This window comes from Malus domestica, chromosome 16 (assembly GCF_042453785.1).
Source record: "Malus domestica chromosome 16, GDT2T_hap1".
NCBI classification, from domain to species: Eukaryota; Viridiplantae; Streptophyta; class Magnoliopsida; order Rosales; family Rosaceae; genus Malus; species Malus domestica.
The window spans coordinates 8,857,039-8,876,211 of NC_091676.1; the positions used below are offsets into that span (position 1 = coordinate 8,857,039).

General features: G+C 36.7%; 1 protein-coding gene across 1 annotated transcript; it reads right to left on the reverse strand.

The window, feature by feature from the left end:
* Nucleotides 1-8,754: 8,754 nt before the first annotated feature.
* Nucleotides 8,755-9,216, reverse strand: LOC103403196 (indole-3-acetic acid-induced protein ARG7-like). The gene has a single exon (XM_017323541.3). The coding sequence runs from the start codon at nucleotides 9,214-9,216 to the stop codon at nucleotides 8,755-8,757; it is 462 nt and encodes a 153-aa protein (XP_017179030.1).
* Between the last annotated feature and the right edge of the window lie 9,957 nt (nucleotides 9,217-19,173).

The following is a 19,173-nucleotide window of genomic DNA, read 5'->3' on the forward strand; positions in this document are numbered from 1 at the left end:
GGGGGTTCTCACTCCTTTATATAGGCCTCTAGTAAACCCCATTTATTGGGTCTTTCCCAGTGAGCATTTATGTGCCACTCCACATGGATTACCTGGCTGACACCTTTGTACTTGTCAACCCGACATTCGGCGATGAAGTGACTGGTGTCCAGTCGAATACATGTCGGCCCAAAATAAGGTAGCCTATTTCCCCCGATCGGCCTTGGTTACTTAACCCAATCTCCCCGAATGTCGTTCTGACCCATTTCGTGTCCCATCCAGGGTCTTCATTGTTGTTTACAAGTCGCCATGTGGCTTAAATGTCATCTTAGTGGACATTTCTCTTGAAACCCGTATCGTAAAGATGTCAGTCTACCCACGTGCTCAAGTTGGCAGCCACTCAACCTTCAGCCCAATCAGTCAGTGTTCATCGTGTGCGAACATGCCTTTTTACAAGTTTCCGAGCCCTTGAGCTTCTAAGCCTTTTAGGTTTCTTTTTAGGGCTTTTTCCCAATCTGGTACTTATCTTCGGGCCTAAAAGTGGTTAGTGTTAATACTTACCACATTAGATATTATACACCAATATAGTTCAAAAGTGTGGTCTCCCTCACATTTTATATTTTGTTAACGACGTTTTATCATTTTTCCCCTTGATAATGATCTTATCTTCTTCCTTTTTTTTTTAAACTCAAAGTGATACTATTTTGTTACATCAAACATAGTTCGGTACAATTGGAAACTAGTAGACTCGCCACCTCCTTGTCAAACCACAAATTACAATATTCGAATTATATCAGAAATAAAAGCAAGAGGCTTTTCAAATCGTGTTTTAAAGTACAAATTGAGCAAGGAGATGTGAAACATTGTTGGTGTGTCGATGCACGCGGGTAAAGCCATCTCCGATGATTTAAAGTAACACTACATTCCCGTCCTCAATAATATGTCCATAGAAGGACAAATACGGGTCCGAACTATACAACGTAGAAACAATGTAGAGATAATCACTTCAAAAAATATATTAGAAAACTCCAAAGTCACCATTTAAATCACCACATGCTTTACATCTTGTAACATAGTATCTAAGAGCAAGTCCACCCCACACAATTTAGCCCAGCACCCAGTCCAAAAAGCAGTCCAGCACCTTATCAATTTGCTCCAGCTTGCAAAACAGCTTGGCACCCAACCCAAGCAGGCAACAGACCAACCCATTTTGGACAGACTCAGAGGCTAGCCTATTTGGCTGGCGTGTGCAGCACAGTCACGACTGGGCGCGAGTAGGAGATAAGGTGCAGGCGACGTGGCCCGCTTGTCAGCCCACTTGTGTTCACCCGGATTAGGGCTACGTGGCTCTCCTCAGTGCCGTTGGATTTCCAACGGCTAGTTTTTGAAAACCGTTGGATTTCCAACTTTAAAAAAAAATTAAATTTGACTTTTAAAATGGATCGTCAGATCACAGATCAACGGTCCACGTTTTTTTCACAAAAAAAAATTAAAAAAAAAGGCCTAACGGTCAGAAATATGATCGTTGGCCACGTGGCAACTCCTTGGCTATTGGATTTGAATATTTTTCAAATCCAAAATTAATTAACTATATTAAAATTTATTAAAAATTATTAAAATATATAGAAAATTAAAAAAAAATACATAAAATTTTTAAAAATGTTATTTTTTTTTTCTATAAATACCTAACCCTCATCTTCCACCTTACATCACATTTAAAATTTTCTACACTTTCTATACTATCTACATTTCAATATTTTCTACACTTTAAGAGAAAAAAAAATGTCTTTGTGGAAGCTTATTGAAGATGTTACATTGCGTGAATGTTGGGTTCACACTACTCATGACCCGATTACGGGTAATGAGATGGATAAGCGAGCAATGTGGAGTAAAATTACGAAAGCGTTTTGCAATGTACATGGAAAAGACGCCAAAACTAGTCAAGGTCTTCAAGGTCGTTGGAAAAAACTCAACGCATCCTTTACTTGTTGGAAAAACGCCATCTCTCATGCTTCTGGTAACCTTCGTAGTGGGACAAGTTTAGCGGATCAGGTGACAATATTTTTATTTATTTATACGCATTCCACCCACATCAATATTTTAATTTATTTAATTTCGTATGTAATTTTTATGTTATTTCTTATGTAATTTTTATATGCATTCCACCCGCATCAAAATTTTAATTTATTTAATTTCTTATGTAATTTTTATTTAATTTCTTATGTCATTTTTATGTAATTTATATGCATTCCACCCGCATCAATATTTGAATTTATTTATTTGTGTTACACCCGCATTTTTTAACACTATCTTATCCCACATTTTTATAGACACTAAAAGCTCAAGCATTCTTCAATTCAAAGAACCAGAACAAATCATTCAACAAATGAGAATGTTAGGAAATTGTCAAAGATTGCCCTAAATACAAAATTGTGGCAACCAGTCTAGAAGTTGTCATGCACAGCATGGGTCTACATAGTTCGCCAGAACCAGACATGGCCGAACAAGAAGCTGACACATTTCAAGACACGGAAGGGACGCCTGAACAAGTGCTCGAGACCCAACCGACTCTTCAGTCCCTCAGGACTCAAGGTAAAAAGGCATCAAAGAAAAAAGGTAGTTCTTCCAAAAATAACTACACTAAATATATGGAGGAACTTGGTCGCCAAGGTGAACTGAACATGGCACGGGAAAAGGCTAGAGATGAGGAAAAAGTTGCTGATATGGCAGCAATAATAGCAGCTACTGAGGCCCGTGATGCGGTGGCTGAGAGACAAAGAGAAATAGTTAATTGAGAGAACGAGCTGGTTAGACAAGCACACTTCATCAAGAAAATGAAATGCTTAGAGAAGAAAGGATGGTTCAAGCAGTTCATGACACTATGAGCAAGTCTCTAGTAGGACTGTCTCCGAATTCAAAATATTTTTGGACATCGGAAAAAAGAGAGGTCATGCGAAGGAGGCGTGCAAGAGATGCAGAAACAAGTCAATGGGGTTCTAGCTACACAAATCATAGCAACCAAGATCTTAGTACCACATATCCTAGCTCCAGAGACTTTGTATAATTTTTATGTAATTTCTTATTTTTTAGAATTTTATTTAATTTCTTATGTTTTTTCTTTTTTTTTCTTTTGAACTTTATTTAATTTCTTATGTAATTTTTATGTTATTTCTTATTTATTTTTTTAAACTTTATTTATTTTTATTTAATTTATTATGCAATTTTAATGTAATTATTTATTTATTTTTGTACTTTATTTAAACACATGAAATAAGATTACATAAACTCACCAAATAAAATTAAAAACAAAACACACTACATAGAATTACATAAACTAAAAAAAAAAAAATACACTTTATTCTTCAACCACAAGCCTCATTTTAATTATCTTTGCCTTCAAGCAATCCCCACTGGTGCTTAATCAAGTCATTCTGGCAGGTTAAGTGCCAGTATGGCTCTTGCACATCAATGTATCGCTGAACGATCAATTCATTGTAACATCTATCGCGTTCCAACGGCTCGTGTTGCACGGGATCTTCGATCCGGTCATGAGCACAGTAGATACGTGTTCTTGAGTTGTTCATCAGATCCGGCTCATATTTATCAACGGCATCATAATCATACTCATCTTCAACAATCATGTTGTGGAGAATAATACACGTCATCATGATGGATCGAAGAGCCTTGACATCAAACATTCTAGCTGCAGCCCTGACAATCGCCCAATGAGCTTGCAGGATACCAAAACAACGCTCAACATCATTCTTACACCCTTCTTGACATTTTGCGAAGTGTTTTTCCTTTTTAGTCTGTGGATGTGGCACTGTTTTGACAAATGTTGACCACCTTGGGTAAATGCCATCTGCAAGGTAGTATTATACCTCGTATTGGGTACCATTAACCCAATATGTGCATTTCGACGATTTTCCTTGCAACAGGTCATCGAATATTGAGGATTGGGCAAGGACATTTAAGTCATTCTGAGCTCCTGGAACACCAAAAAAAACATGCCAAATCCATGTATCAAATGAAGCCACCGCTTCCAAAATGATGCTTTTGGCTTATTTTATGTCGCCATAAGCTCATTACCACGCACTTGGACAGGTTTTCCAAGTCCAGTGCATGCAGTTGATACTTCCAATCATGCCAGGGAAGCCTCGCATTTCACCATTCCTCAGAAGCCTTCGCATGTCCCTTGGCGTGGATGTTCGGAGGCACTCATTGGTGTAGAGGGCTTCAATTGCAGAGCAAAACTGCATCAGGGACTCCAGAACAGTTGTTCTTCCCATCCTCGCAATCTCATCCACTTGATCTGCAGATGCTCCATATGCAAGCATTCGCAAAGACGCCGTAATTTTTTGCTCGGGAATAAGACATAGAACATGAAAAACATCATCTTTTTGCACAAAGTATGGATCATGGTTGCAAATAGCACTCATGATTTTGTCGAACACATTTCGTTGCATTCTAAAACGACGTTTAAAAACATGATCAGGGAATATGCTGTTGGGAATAAAATAATCTTCCAAGAGATCTTTACCTCGTATTTCCCTTTTTCTATTGAGGTTTGCAGCACGTCTTGGTTTGGCTATCTGACTCACAGCTTCCATGACACGGCAGGAATGTGAGGCTCTATGCCTTCTATGGTGATCATCCTCATCCTCCTCCATGAAGAAAGCCTTATCTCCACCTCCACCTTCCTCGAGATTGGCCAATTCTGCATGTTGTGCCAACAACCTTTTCTGTTGCTCCTGCAATTGTTTATACACTCTTCTTGAAGAGGACATTGTAATAAGAACTCAAGATTTGAAAACAATGAACAAGGATTCTAAGCTAAAAATAAGGATTGAGCTTGGTGTGAGGATGGATGTAGGGATGTAGGGTTTATATGGACAAAAAAAGAAAGGATGAGGTTCTGGACAATGCCACGTGGCACTACGTGATTGGTTGAAAATCTTATCTAAATCTTGGCTAAATTATTATAAACCGGAAGTGACACGTGGCGCGTCGGGATTGGTCGAAAATATTATCGGAAATCTATTCACAAAATAGTATGTTTAGATAATGACACGTGGCATGATTGGTTGAAAATTTTATCGAAATCTTGGCTAAATTATTGTAAAACAGAAGTGACACGTGGCGCGTCGGGATTGGTTGAAAATCTTAGCGGAAATCTATTAAAAAAATAGTACGTTCGGATAATGACACATGGCGTGACGAGATTGGTTAAAAATCCTATCCGAAATTAAAACTATTTTATTTTTTTATTCTTTTAGAAAAAATTTAAAAATATTTTAAATGGGCTGGGTGCCAGCGCTTTTTGTAGGGGTGGAGATCGTTTGTGCTAGCACATTTTTTTAGGGGTGGAGATGCATTGGCCTATTACTGTTCATTGGAGTATGTTACTGTTCACTGGAGTGGATAAATGTGCTGGGTGCTGGCACAAAGTCTTTAGGGGTGAACTTGCTCTAAGAAAGACCCATTTTCATCTTGCTTGCAAAGCTGTTAAAACGAGATTTTGAGCTGAGTTACATAATGTGTTAGTCATAATTCGACATCAAACTCGTTATTTATATTTATGATATTCCATTTACAATTTGCAAGCGAAAATAAATGAGAAATGGTTTTCAGACACCTTTTATCTTCTCTTACACAAAACTTTTTATGTATTCAATCTAAAAACAAAAGGTAATCAAATATGCGTAAAGACAGAAATAAAGTGTGAGCAAAATGGCACCCCAAATAAATGTAGATAGCGCTAAAAAGACTAAAGTACCTTTATCCTAAGTCAATGTTGTTTGGGTTAGTGTAGTGGGATGAAGGACCTAATCCTAAGAGGCCCATACAAGGTAAAAATAAACAGTCTTTAGATGACCAATAGAGGTGGCTTCACAGCAAAATCTGCATTCCGAAAAATATGAGAGAAGCTTGAAAAGAATTCCACTCCGGCCTTGGCCTCGAATGCAGTCAATAACGAGCATTCAAACTTTGCATGGAAGTAGTCAATTTCTCATATCTTTCGACTCCAATAGCTCTGAAAAAGAAAAAAAAAAAAAAAACTTGGATGCATATCAATATCAATTTAGTTGACAGATGTAACACTCCCTGTCCCGTAGGGCTTAAAAATTCAAAATGTCAATGCTCTGCAAGCTAAAGAATATATTTAAAAAAAAAAAAACTAGTTGTCTATTTTTTTGGTTTGAAAAATTAGTAAATTAATTCAAATGTATTTGTTATATGAATTTTGACGGAAAAACAAAAGCATGATTGAAGTCTAGTTGTATTAAAAAACCGAGTTTATAACAATTCCATTGACTGACGAACTCCAAATGAATATTATACGAAAACCAAATTAACAAAATGAGGACGAAATTAAAAACTCCAATGTCAACTTTGATGAAAATGGCATGCGTGGTGGCAGTGGCCTAATGGCTAATGTCAACTGTGAAAGGTCCATATATTGCTAAATTAACTTACCAGCTATTATTGCTGATTAAGAATTCATAAGACAGGCTTTTATCCAACTAAATTAAAATCAAGCGTATAATTCATATTAAACAAGGACTTAAAGCTTGTTAATTTATAAAAAAAAACTTCAAATTAAACATTTATAGCATTCATTTAGCGAAGAGTTACATCAAAAAAAAAAAAAAAAAACAGAGACAACAAAGGAAGATTTTAACTCAAATACCGAAGAGAAGAGACACTACTTTAGCCGACTTGCATCAAAGTGTAAGTCTACAATGAAGTTATGCATACTTCATTTGTATCCTCTCGTGCATTCATCATTCGTTCCACCAACCCAAAACAAACTACAAAAAACTAACAAAGATAGTGTGCAGTCAAGAAAAGCGGCAGCTACTTCCTATCCAGTATAGTCCCGGCAGCTGCTTCGCAAACTAATAAACATAGTTTAATATTTCGACCATACAAATAGTATTTCAATGAAGGAAAAAAACAAAAACAAAAACGGTTTAGTATTAATTACATTAGATATGCTGTTTTGTTACTAAATTACGTGATCAAATGTGCTTAGGTATAGTCTCATGACTATCAGCCAAAGAAGATAATGAAATGTTACTATCATCCAGGCCACCCATATATCTATCGACCTTAGAGCAAGTCCACCGGGAAAAAAATGTCCCAGCCCTCAGTCTAAAAAACAAGCTGGCCCTCAGTCCATTTGCTCCAGCCCGTGGAGTTGCCTAGCACCCAGCCCATGCCAGGCAACAGCCCAGCATGTTTTGGATTGACCAAGAAGCTGGCCTGTTTCTCAGGCGCGTGCAACACAAGCGCGCAAGGCGCGAGTGGGTTTCAGGCTTTCCTGAAAATGTGTCAGCCCACTTGGGCTCAGCGACGTGGCGTTATGATAGCCGTTGGATTTCCAACGGCTAGTTTTTCTAGACCGTTGGATTTCCAACGGTAAAAAAAATTTAAATTTTACTTTTAAACTGGACCGTCCGATCAAAGATCAACTGTCCAGATTAATTAACTTAATTAAAATTTATTAAAAAATACAGAAAATTTTAAAAAAAAATTATTTTTTTCTTTTTATAGTTTATCTGATGAGTTTATGTAATTTTATTTTAGTGTGTTTTTTTTAAAGTTTATTTGATGAGTATGTAATTTTATTTCAGTGTGTTTTTTTTAAAGTTTATTTGAAATTTTATCCAAAATTGGTTAAAAATCATATCCGAAATAAACTTAAAAAAAAAAAAAAAACACACCTAATAAATGCGCTGGGTGCCAGCGTATTTTTTTAGGGATGGAGATGCTTTGGTCTGTTACTGTTCACTTGAGTGGATAAATGCGCTGTATGCTGACACAAAGTCCTTAAGGGTGGACTTGCTCTTAAACCGCTATAACGGTCTACTTAGGTGGCTAATCAAATTTAAAAGCAGCCTTTTGTTTTCGGATTACATAGTTGAAATTAATTAATCATTTGGACTGTAACGAGGAGTGAAAGTAACGTACGTAGGGTTAAGCCCTCACCATCCCAGCTAGGTCCCCTCAATTCTTTATTCTTATCTTACCCTTTCCCAACATACATACATATATATATATATATATATATATCCCAGCTAGGTCCCCTCAATTCTTTATTCTTATCTGACCCTTTCCAATCATACATATATATATCCCAGCTAGGTCCCCTCAATTCTTTATTCTTATCTTACCCTTTCCAATCAGACATATATATAGACACACGAAGTAAGATGACATGAATTCTTATGCATATTCGCCCCTTGATTTTTTTTTTTTGGGGTCAATTTTCGCCCCTTAATTTGTTTGCAAGTTGCTACCAACATTATCAAGAAATATTGAAATTTATATCGTATTCTTACTAAAATATAAATTGTAACCCTATTTTACAAGATATATTACGCACCCGTAAACATGATGCATGGTTTGTACTTCTAGTGATCATTGCAAATAATAATTTGTAAGATTAGTTGTTTGTAGATTTTAGCCTGCCAAAGAGAGTACATGCTGATTAAAAGCTAAGAGCAACTAATTAAGCAGGTGACTGAGAAGAGATTTAATTAATAGATATTCAAAATACAAAACATAACAAAATATTTATATATTACAAAGATAGCTTGAATTTCTTTCATCTCCTTATTCTCTCCGATCCTAATATTTAACAATTAAAGTTATTGACATATTGCAAGACTCAAGAAATCTTAAATCCCACAAATTATACATCAAACCCATATATTTTATCATCAACCAAGCAAGCTATCAGTTTTGTAAAGTGCTAAATATGCATTATAACTAGAACTGGTTGATGGCAACCATCCTGGACGGGGTAAGAAGATGGTAAGAGCCATAACGCTTAGCCAAGCCACACCCTTGAGGAACCTTTTGGTCACCACAATCATCCATTTCCATCAAAACCTTGTAGAATATCTCAACATCACAAGGAAGCACAAGGGGACCTCGACTGTCATACCCAAATTCAGACTCGGCTTCTTCGAGTAGCATCTTGAAGAGAGGATGATTTGCGTGTTCCGTTTTGACCACAAACCTTTGCTTTTGGGATCCGACATAGACTGTAAAGCAGCCTTCAGGAGCCACTTGGCGCTTGGTCGCACGCTTTTCCTCGGGTATCCCGAGGTTGATGTTCGGGCATGACTTGCTCTTGGTGGTCAGAGCAGGCACCATTCCATGAATATTAGTAGGACGACCCCGGCCTATTGATTTGCATCGCTTCCAGGTTTTGGTTATCAAACCCATCTTGCCTTTTCGTGAACAAGAATTATTGAAACCGAACAACGGATAGAAAAAAGATTTATATGCTGATGTTGGGTTTCAAAAACAACACACAACACCACCCTCCATCAATTTAGTATGAAGGAGAAATGAGAACTTTGTAATATGAACAATATAAACAAAGGGCACGAAAAAAATTGTGAAATGATAGGATCGGATATGTGTGGATTTAACCCCTGTCGTAGACCAAATAAACCATGACTTTCACTCTTGGAATCATTGTGTTACTCATATTTTTTCAATGAATAAACAAGTGAAGGATCATGCAAAATATGGATGAAGCGATCGGAAAAGAATCACAAGGATTCAAGTACTGGTGGTTGTGGTGGGTATCAAAGAGAGAGGGAGGAGGGTTTTCAGGAATGCCAGGAGGGGGAGGGAGGATACAAAGGGGAGAGGAAGCAGAGAGATAAGCTCTCTAGCTACAATTTGCGTCTTTGATGGGGCAATCTTGGCATGGAGAGGGTGGTATATAAAGCCCGCATGCATCATTGTTTATTCATAAATGTAACCACCTGTCAACGGTAGGCATGCCTATTTTTCCATATGTGAATACGTCATGTTATATCTTTAGCCAATAGCGTAATATTATGTGTTTAACATTGTTAGTTTAAGATATCTTAATGATGTATTGAAAGTGTAAGTGAGTCCTCCCAAATATATAAATATAGGAATATGTACAAATTTACTCAGATTATTATTACTACCTGTACAAATAATTTGCCACATCTCTAACTACAACCATGAATTGTATTGTTCGGATAAATTTGATATTTTTCGTATTAAGTTTCTTAAGTTTAAGCCTCTACAAATATAGTTTATAAGTCAGTCACAATGTAATCTTACATAATCACGTCCTCTTGTCAAGTTTGTAGTGTTTTCTTTCATTTTGAGTAATATACTTTAGTTTTTGAAATTCGTTCATTTCTTGGTACTCTAATTTTTAATTCTAGAACTGATTACAAATATTATATCTATGTGATAGTTTGAATTTAAGATTTCAATGACAAAAAAAAAAAATAATAATAATGGTGGGCTACGTCAAAATACACTTGGAAATTGTGTGGGTGCGAGCTAGTTAGAGTCTACACCATTACCGATAGTGGTAACAATTTTTTTTTTTTAATACAATGATATATTTACACTAAATTTTAGACGAAATCTCAATTCTGATTGACTACCTATTCCGTGTTCATATATGGCAGATGATCATTTGCTGGTAGTGGTATGTAAAGCAAAGGTTCTCAATATTAAGTACGCGTACTCATTATTCATTTGTTGACAGTTAAGAAAGCTAGCATTTGAGTTAGTAAATCTATATATGATGACAGCTCAGAAGAAAGCTCAAGCAGAAAATATATATACCTCCCTTCGATAAACCCTAATCCATTCTATGTATCACGTGAATAAATAAATAAGTATACAAACTAAGGCTCACCTTATCTGTTCGATGAACCAGGCTTAGACAACTATATATTGTCAAGTGGCCAATAAAGTGTATACCTTGGCTTTGATTAAAGGCTCACCTTATATGTTCGATGAACCAGGCTTAGCCAACTATATATTGTCAAGTGGCCAATAAAGTGTAAACCTTGGCTTTGATTAATGTACATATTTATGCAATGCCTTCTAATTGGTTAACCAAAAGAGGCGAGTAATAATTCAGGCTTTTTAACAGAATAATCTTACATTTATCATATCTTTCACACTCTATTTGTACCATCTTTTTATTAGAGGTTGAGCCCGTCAACACAAGTGAGTCTCATCTCTATTTAAAAAGTGGCATGAATGTGGTATGTAAACTGTGGTAAGAATATCAATTTTGTTTTTACAATCTCTATACAAATCATTTTTCATAGACTCCATTTGTAATTGTGAGAGGGCTTGTCAACTTGTTGCCCCATTTTCTTCCAATTTTGCCCTCACTTTTGAATACACAATGTTGACATGAGAAGGGCAAAATAGTAATTTTGTATCTTTTGAACCTTTTCTTCCAATTTTGCCCTCACTTTTGAATACACAATGTTGACACGAGGAGGGCAAAATAGTAATTTTGTATATTTTGAACTTTTCCCCCTTTTTTCCTATTTTGCCCTCACTTTTGCTCCACAATATTTACATAAGAAGGACAAAATAGTAATTTTGTATCGAAATATTTACATAAGATAAAAAATATGCACTTATTAAGAGAAATTATCCCACCATCATTTTTTCATACACGTAAGTGAAATCATGATGTTTTTTGGATAGTTTGAATGAACTGAAGCGGTTGCACTTGAGGAGAACGTGAGAGGAGTTGAGCAGTTGAAGAAGCTTTAATTTTGTACCTTTTGACAAAATGACAATCATATACCTATTTTTCCTATGACAAAACAGTAATTATGCAATATTAAGAAAAAATATGCACTTATTAAGAAAAATTGTTCACACAGACATAAAATATGTGCTCTCTGCTAGTATATACTATGAGTAGCCATTTTGTAGGCTTGGCCCAAACCTCTCACCCTTGATAAGAGTACATGTTTTATCTTATTATTGACTCGTATCATTGGCTAACTATATGGTGTTTTTACTAGTGATGACAATGTTCTTAGTTTATTCCTCATGGTAGAGATTATTCATGAAAGTTTCATGTCATCACTTTAACTTGTTAAATTATTCTAAATAGTGTTATGTTTGTGTCACATTTACGGATTATTTTATGCTATTTGCTCTTTAATAAAGGCCAGTCCCATGTATTAGAATTAGAAAGATAACAACCAATATATATGTTCCAAACATCTCCCAATTAGCTTAGAGATTTTTAATTCCAACACAACAATAAGTGAAGCTGCTGGAAATCTCCACGAGCGACCAAAATAAGTCGAAAACCCTTCTAGCATGTGACATCACCAAGAGCTTAATTGATTGTTTATAAAATTTATTCGTCGGTCTGAAAACTGAAAAGCCAAATTATTGTCTATAAAAAAATGATGCGACTAACCTAAGTAACAGACTAATTACGATTACTGAAGAGATCGCGGCGACTAAAGTTGAATATCAGAGTGCGCAACGAACGAGACTAACAAGAATAATAGAAATATTATTAAACAAACGAGAATGCCGGAACGGCTACAAAAAACCTAAGAGACTACATTATGAATAACTTATTCTCTAATGAATAACAAAGCACCCTATTTATAATAAAATAACCCTAATCTCTAACAAAACCTAATTCTAACGGATTAAGCCCATAAAACCAAACATTCAAATAAACCAAAATACTAATATTTTTCAACATTCTCCGTCAAACTTATGGCGGTACACGACATGAGTTTGCCAACAAGCAGATGTGGATGCAAGCCTCCAAATTTCAATGCCAATGCCGATGCTGATGCCAATACCGATGCCGATGCCAATACCAATGCTAATACCAATACCAATGCCGATGCCGATGTCGATGCCGATACCAATACCAATGTCGATGCCAACTTCCGAACAAACAAACAAAAAATCCAACCAAATTTTTTTTTTCCTTTGCCCGCATAGGCCTCAAACAAGCAACCAATTTTTTCTTGTTTCTTTTTATTTTTTTATTTTTATTTTTTACTCCCCTTTTTTTCCTTTGCAGCAATACAGACTTGCGGATACTCCAGCAGGTTGCGGCGTTCAAAGGTGCAGAAGTAGAGTCACAGGACAAAAAAAGAACGAACAATTATTTTCTTCTTGCAAACAATCAATACCAACTAACAATCTGAACATGAACGACAACGGAAACGAGCAAACATATACCAACCCGAAGTAGATTAAATCCCGAAGGATCAAACCTGCTCTGATAACAAGTTGAATATTAGAATGCGCAACGAACAAGACTAATAAGAATAATAGAAATATTATTAAACAAACGAGAATGCCGGAACGGCTACAAAAAACCTAAGAGACTACATTGTGAATAACTTATTCTCTAATGAATAACAAAGCACCTTATTTATAATAAACTAACTTTAATCTCTAACAAAACCTAATTCTAATGGGCTAAGCCCATAAAACCAAACATTCAAATAAACCAAAATACTAATATTTTCCAACAACTAATACATCAAACATTATCACGTTTGTAAATTACGATAAAGTGCCACATATCGAGTTAGACGATTAAATACTTGCCGCATCTTATATATATATTATATCTTCAAATTTAGCTACGTAAGACATATTCAAAATGATTTCTCATTAAATAGACAAATAATCTGAGGGACACATATAGATCATACGTTGTAATCATGCTTGTTAAGTAGAGATATAATAACAATTTTAATAGTGCCACTACATTATAATGGTATTGCTTTTCACTTGTAAGGCGAATTTAAACCATATTATTGCAAGTTCATTATGAAACTTAGCCCACCCCTCACCTCTTAGACTATCTCCAACCCTTGGGGATAAAGCTTAAAAAGTTAAGCCAGAAAATTTTAAGTCATATCCCATAAACTGTTTTTCTCCTCCAAAGGCTTAAAATTTTAGCTCAAGATTACTAAACACTGATTTTAGCCTAACTTTATTTGTTCGGTAACTTTTTTGAAATTAAAATTTATGTAGATTATCCTATTTTATTTGTATGAATATTATAATCCAAAAATATTTAAATTCTGATAAGTAATTAAAAATCATACAAATACATAGGTATTTATAAAGTTTAAGTTAAATTTGATTTAAATAATTTTCGTTAATTATTTTAGACTTTAACTTTCATTTTTTGAACCGATTTTTAAAGATTTAATTTTGGGCCGTAAAATCTTTTTTTTCTTTACCATTAGATTTGGTGGGTCCAAAATAATTTAAGCTAGGTTTAAATCCTGAGAGAAATCTAGTCCAGAGATATATTTCTCCTCAAGGCTTATTTTAGGCCATGATTGGAGATGGTTTGGGGGGTTTTAAAGCTTATATTTTAAGTTTTATGTCACAGCCCGTCCAGAGAAATAATTATCGTGGTTGTGAAAAGACGAATTTACCCTTGAGCGTCGAGTGTGTGTTTGTATTTTTGGGTTAAGAAATTGGGTCAATTAGTTTTATCCCTAACTAATTGGACACAATTAGAGCTAAAAGATTAAAGAATTTTGATTGGTGTACATTTTGGAACCACACACACACATCCATACCCTTTCTCTCTCTTCTCTCCCGTACTCTTTCTCGGACTCACTCTTTCTTCCCTCTCCTCTGCACGGACAACCTTGAACCAAGCCAAATCTTCACAGATCGAGGAAGAAAATGGTACCATTGTGTTCGTGAGGACCATACAAGTTCAAAGGTACCCATTTCAGGTAAGAACTCGTTCGATATCACGTTGAAAATTTAAGCTCTGAGTTGAGCACTATTCATGAACTTTTGAATGGTTATGTTTTAGGACAATCCAAGCTCACAGTGAGCTCTAGGAGGTTCTCACGAATCTCGGAGTGCTTCGTTGGCTCGGTTTTGACGTCGGTATCACGAGGTTCGAAGGTGGCCGGTTTTGGTAGGATTCTCCCGACGAGTTTTCAAGGGATTTGAAGCTCCCAAGAGGTATAACCTTCATCCTCTCGTGATTTATCACATTCTGGTGAAAATTTTATAAAAAATGGTGCAAAAACGAGCGAGAAAGAAGCAGTTGCAGGTCTGCCCAGAATCCGGCGCCGACGACGCTGTTCCGGCGTCTAGAGGTTGAAGGTGATGCGCATGAGGCCGTACCCTCCCCGGCGTCTGAGCCACAGAAAAATTATTTTAAAATTTTCACGATGTTCGTGAGGTTGTGTAGGTCATGTTGGTATATTCAAATACCAAAATTGAGCTTTGTATGAGAAGTTATTAGATAGTTTTGTCTATGTGCTTTAAAATAACATTTTTATAGTTAATTCGCATATAGGTGGGCTTATCCCAAGGAAGAGCGTATCCACAGGAGACTCGGGGGTTACGACCCGTCGACATATTAGTGAGTGAGCTTTTGTTTTCAGTATATACTTATATGCTTGATATACTTCCCAGAAATGCATTTTTAGGAAAGTATGCTTTGAAATAATATGCCAAATGCTTTTATATTCTGAATATGCATTTCATGGTTGCATATATATAAATGTGGTGTTGTGGAGGCAAAAGTAAGTTCAGGTAAGTTACGTTTGGTTATGTGAATCATCGATGATGTGATATGTGATTGAATAATGTTGAGCTCATAAAACTGCACCTAGGGTGATTGTGATTTAGCCAGAGACATAAAGTACATGCCTGTTTATTTACGTCACCTCCCGTACTATATGCTCAAATTGGATCCAACTTAAGTGCACAATCTTGTCGTATAGACCTTATGTATGGTTCCGACTCGTAGGTGACTAGCGAATTATCGCCCGGCTATTATAAGAGAATAGAATTGAGCATCATTATATTACACCCAATCTTGTCGTACAGACCCCTTTTTAGTGGTTCCGACTTATGTGCAGTATGTTGCCATATAGGTCATTGTAGTGACTCCGGCTAGAGTAACTTTAAGCTATGAATTCAGCCGTACATACTACCATTGGGGTTCCGGCTAACATATCATATTTCTATGAATTTATTCTTACCTGAATTGCTTACTCTGTTATATATTGGCATGACATATATTTAAAAAATGATTATGTGAAGCATGAATTGAATTGATATGATTTCATATATATATATATATATATATAAATTTTGTATATGCTTATATTCTAATTCTGGGAACAATTATACATGGTTTACAGCGATGGGTTAGATATGTTGATAAAGAAAATGATTTTGTAAAACATTTGTTTTTGCCCACTCACGTTTTTTGTTTTGCGCCCCTCCAGGTTTTAAGTAAGCTTGTTGTTGGTGGCTTAAAGACGTCGGCAGTTCTGACCTACCTAAATAATAGTAGGACATTTTTGCTACTGTATAACTAGTACTTGTCCTACCGGACTACACCTAGACTTACTATGCTCTGATTAGGAGTATTTACGTTTGTAACTAACTTCTATCACTTCCTGTTTAGTAGTGCACTCTAGTAATTTGGTTTTTGATTATTCGTATATTTCTTTTCATTATTAGTTCCGCATTGTGCACATGACTACGTCACTCTCACATGACGACCTGCATGCCTTGATCTCGATCGGGGTGTGTCAGTTTGGTATCAGAGCCTAGGTTTAACTGTCCTGTATAATTCTGGAATATTATAATCCTTGTGATGTCTTATGTCAGAACTATGCCGCCTCGTAGAGAGCCCCGTCAATCAGCTGAATCTAGTTTCCCTAATATTGCTCAATTAGGGGAAGCTATAGTTTCTGTACTCCCCATAAGACACCTCTTAAGACAGTTCATAATCTAAAGTTGACTCACTTCATTGGAAATGAAGGTCATAAGGGGGCAGAAAAATGGCTGAATCATGTGGAGAAGACTTTTTAGATGATGCAGAGTCAGGGGAATCTTTCTTCTGATAGGTGGGTCAAGACTACTACCTGGTTTTTGGGAGAACAGCCTGCATCCTGGTGGAGATAAGAGTCTTACCAGTTAACCCCAGCAGAGATTGTGGACTGGGGAATGTTTAAGGAGCTGTTCCAGAAAAAGTTCATTCTTTCTGCGTATATCGATAATAAGAAACAGAAGTTTACTCATCTCAGACAAGGAAAAATGTCCGCTAATGAGTATTATAGGATGTTTACTGATCTGTCGAGATATGATCCGGAGGTTACTGCTAATTCGGTAGAGATGCTTTGCTGTTTCAGTTTAGGTACTAAGAAGAAATGGCGTTCCATAGCGACATTGACTCACTGTACCTCTTACCAGGAGTTTTATGAGATTTTACCGAAGATTGAGGCCTCAGAAAACATGCCTAGTGAAAGTGAGGATAAGGAAGGAAAAAATGGGGGCCAGAGATAAGATGACAAAGGAAAAAGGCAAACATTTCAAGGACCCCGCAATACCCAGAACTTTAAGAGGAGTGGTGGCAGTTCCAGCTCTTCTAGCGAATGATTGAGTACTAATATGTAGAGGAGAGATGGTAGATTTACTGGAGGCCCTAGGTTCTAGAGGTACATAGATTTTGGTGGTTTAGGTGGATCTGGTGTTTCCTTATGCCGCATATGTAATAATCGGCGTTTTGGGGAGTGTAGGAGAGGCAACAATGGATGTTTTACTTGTGGACAGATGGGTCATAGGGCTGCCTAATACCCTCAGAGTCAGCAGAGACCCCAGCAGCCTTATTTCCCACCACCTGCACCGACCCAACGAGCTTCAGGATCTGGTGGTTATTCTTAGACTGGACGAGGAAGTGCCTACCATTATCAGGGCGACGCCACTCCTTACACCTCAGGACAACATCAGTACTCTCAGGATCCTCAGTATCAGAGTGGGTATCCTCAGTATCAAAAAGGATCTATGTCTTATCAGCCACATTCAGCCGGTGGATCTTAGTGGTACCAAGGGGGACAGCCCTATCAATGAGAGATTGCTGCTAATAGTGCAGGATCTTTGAGGCAGTCGGGTCAGTAGAGACAGGGACGTGGTATTCATGCCAACAGAGGTCGCGGTGGACGACAGCAGAATCAAGGGCGTATCCACAACATGTCACTGCAAGATGCTCAGAATAATCCAGATTTTATCATGGGTACGTTAAATATTCTTGGTCATTTTGCTAGAGTATTGATTGATTGTGGTGCTACACATTCTGTTATTTCTCATACATTTGCTTAAGTGACACAACCTCATCCTACACCTATAGGATATAATTTAGAATTTTCTATGCCTAGAGGGGATAGATGTTTTGTGGATTGGGTATATCGAGGATGTTCAGTGATAGTAGAGGATATTATTATGCCGGCTAATCTTATGCCGTTGGATATTATGGATTTTGATGTGATTTTGGGCACTGATTGGTTGCACTATAATCGTGCCAAGATAGATTGTTATGGGAAGATAGTCACATTTCATTGTCCTGGATTACCTAAAGTTACATTTGTAGAAGAGCCTAGTGGGGTGAGGCATGGTATTATTTCAGCCATGAAAGCAAAGAGATTGTTGTCGAAAGGTTGTCAGGGATATTTGGCTCATGTGGTGTTGAATGATGATGCTCCTTGTAGTGTGGAGGATGTTTGGGTGGTTAGATATTTTCCGGATGTATTCCCTGAGGAATTTCATGGATTGGCACCAGATAGAGAAGTGGAGTTTGTTATTGATCTACTTCCAGGTACGAATTATATATCCTTAACTCCTTATAGAATGGCTCGTACTGAATTAAGGGAATTGAAAGTCCAGTTGCGAGGGTTAGTGGATAAAGGTTTTATTTAGCCGAGTACTTCACCTTGGGGAGCTCCAGTTTTATTTATGAGGAAGAAAGATGGAACTTTGAGGCTGTGCATTGATTACAGGCAATTGAATCGGGTAACAATTAAGAACCATTATCCATTGCCTCATATAGACGATTTATTTGATCAACTCAGAGATGCCTGCGTATTTTCTAAGATGGACTTGATGTCAGGATACTATTAGTTGAAGATTAAAAATGAAGATGTCCCTAAAACCGTATTGAGGACTCGATATGGTCATTATGAGTTTCTTGTGATTCCATTCGGATTAACTAATGCACCAGCAGCTTTTATGGACTTGATGAATCGAGTATTCCAACCATATTTGGATAGGTTTGTTATTGTCTTCATTGATGATATTCTAGTGTACTCTAAGTCTAAAGCTGAGCATGCTAGGCATTTGAAGTTGGTGTTAAGCAGTTTGAGGGAACACCAACTATATGCTAAGTTTAGCAAATGTGAATTTTGGTTAAATCAAGTAGCATTTTTGGGACATGTCATTTCTGCTTAAGGTATTTAAGTGGATTCTCAAAAAGTGGAAGCTGTAGAGAATTGGGAGCAACCTCGAACCGTCACTGAGGTACGAAGTTTTCTTGGCCTAGCAGGCTATTAT

What these genes read in the sequence shown, in the direction of transcription:
- LOC103403196 (XM_017323541.3), bottom strand. Translation starts at nt 9,216, where the DNA reads ATGGGTTTGATAACCAAAACCTGGAAGCGATGCAAATCAATAGGCCGG.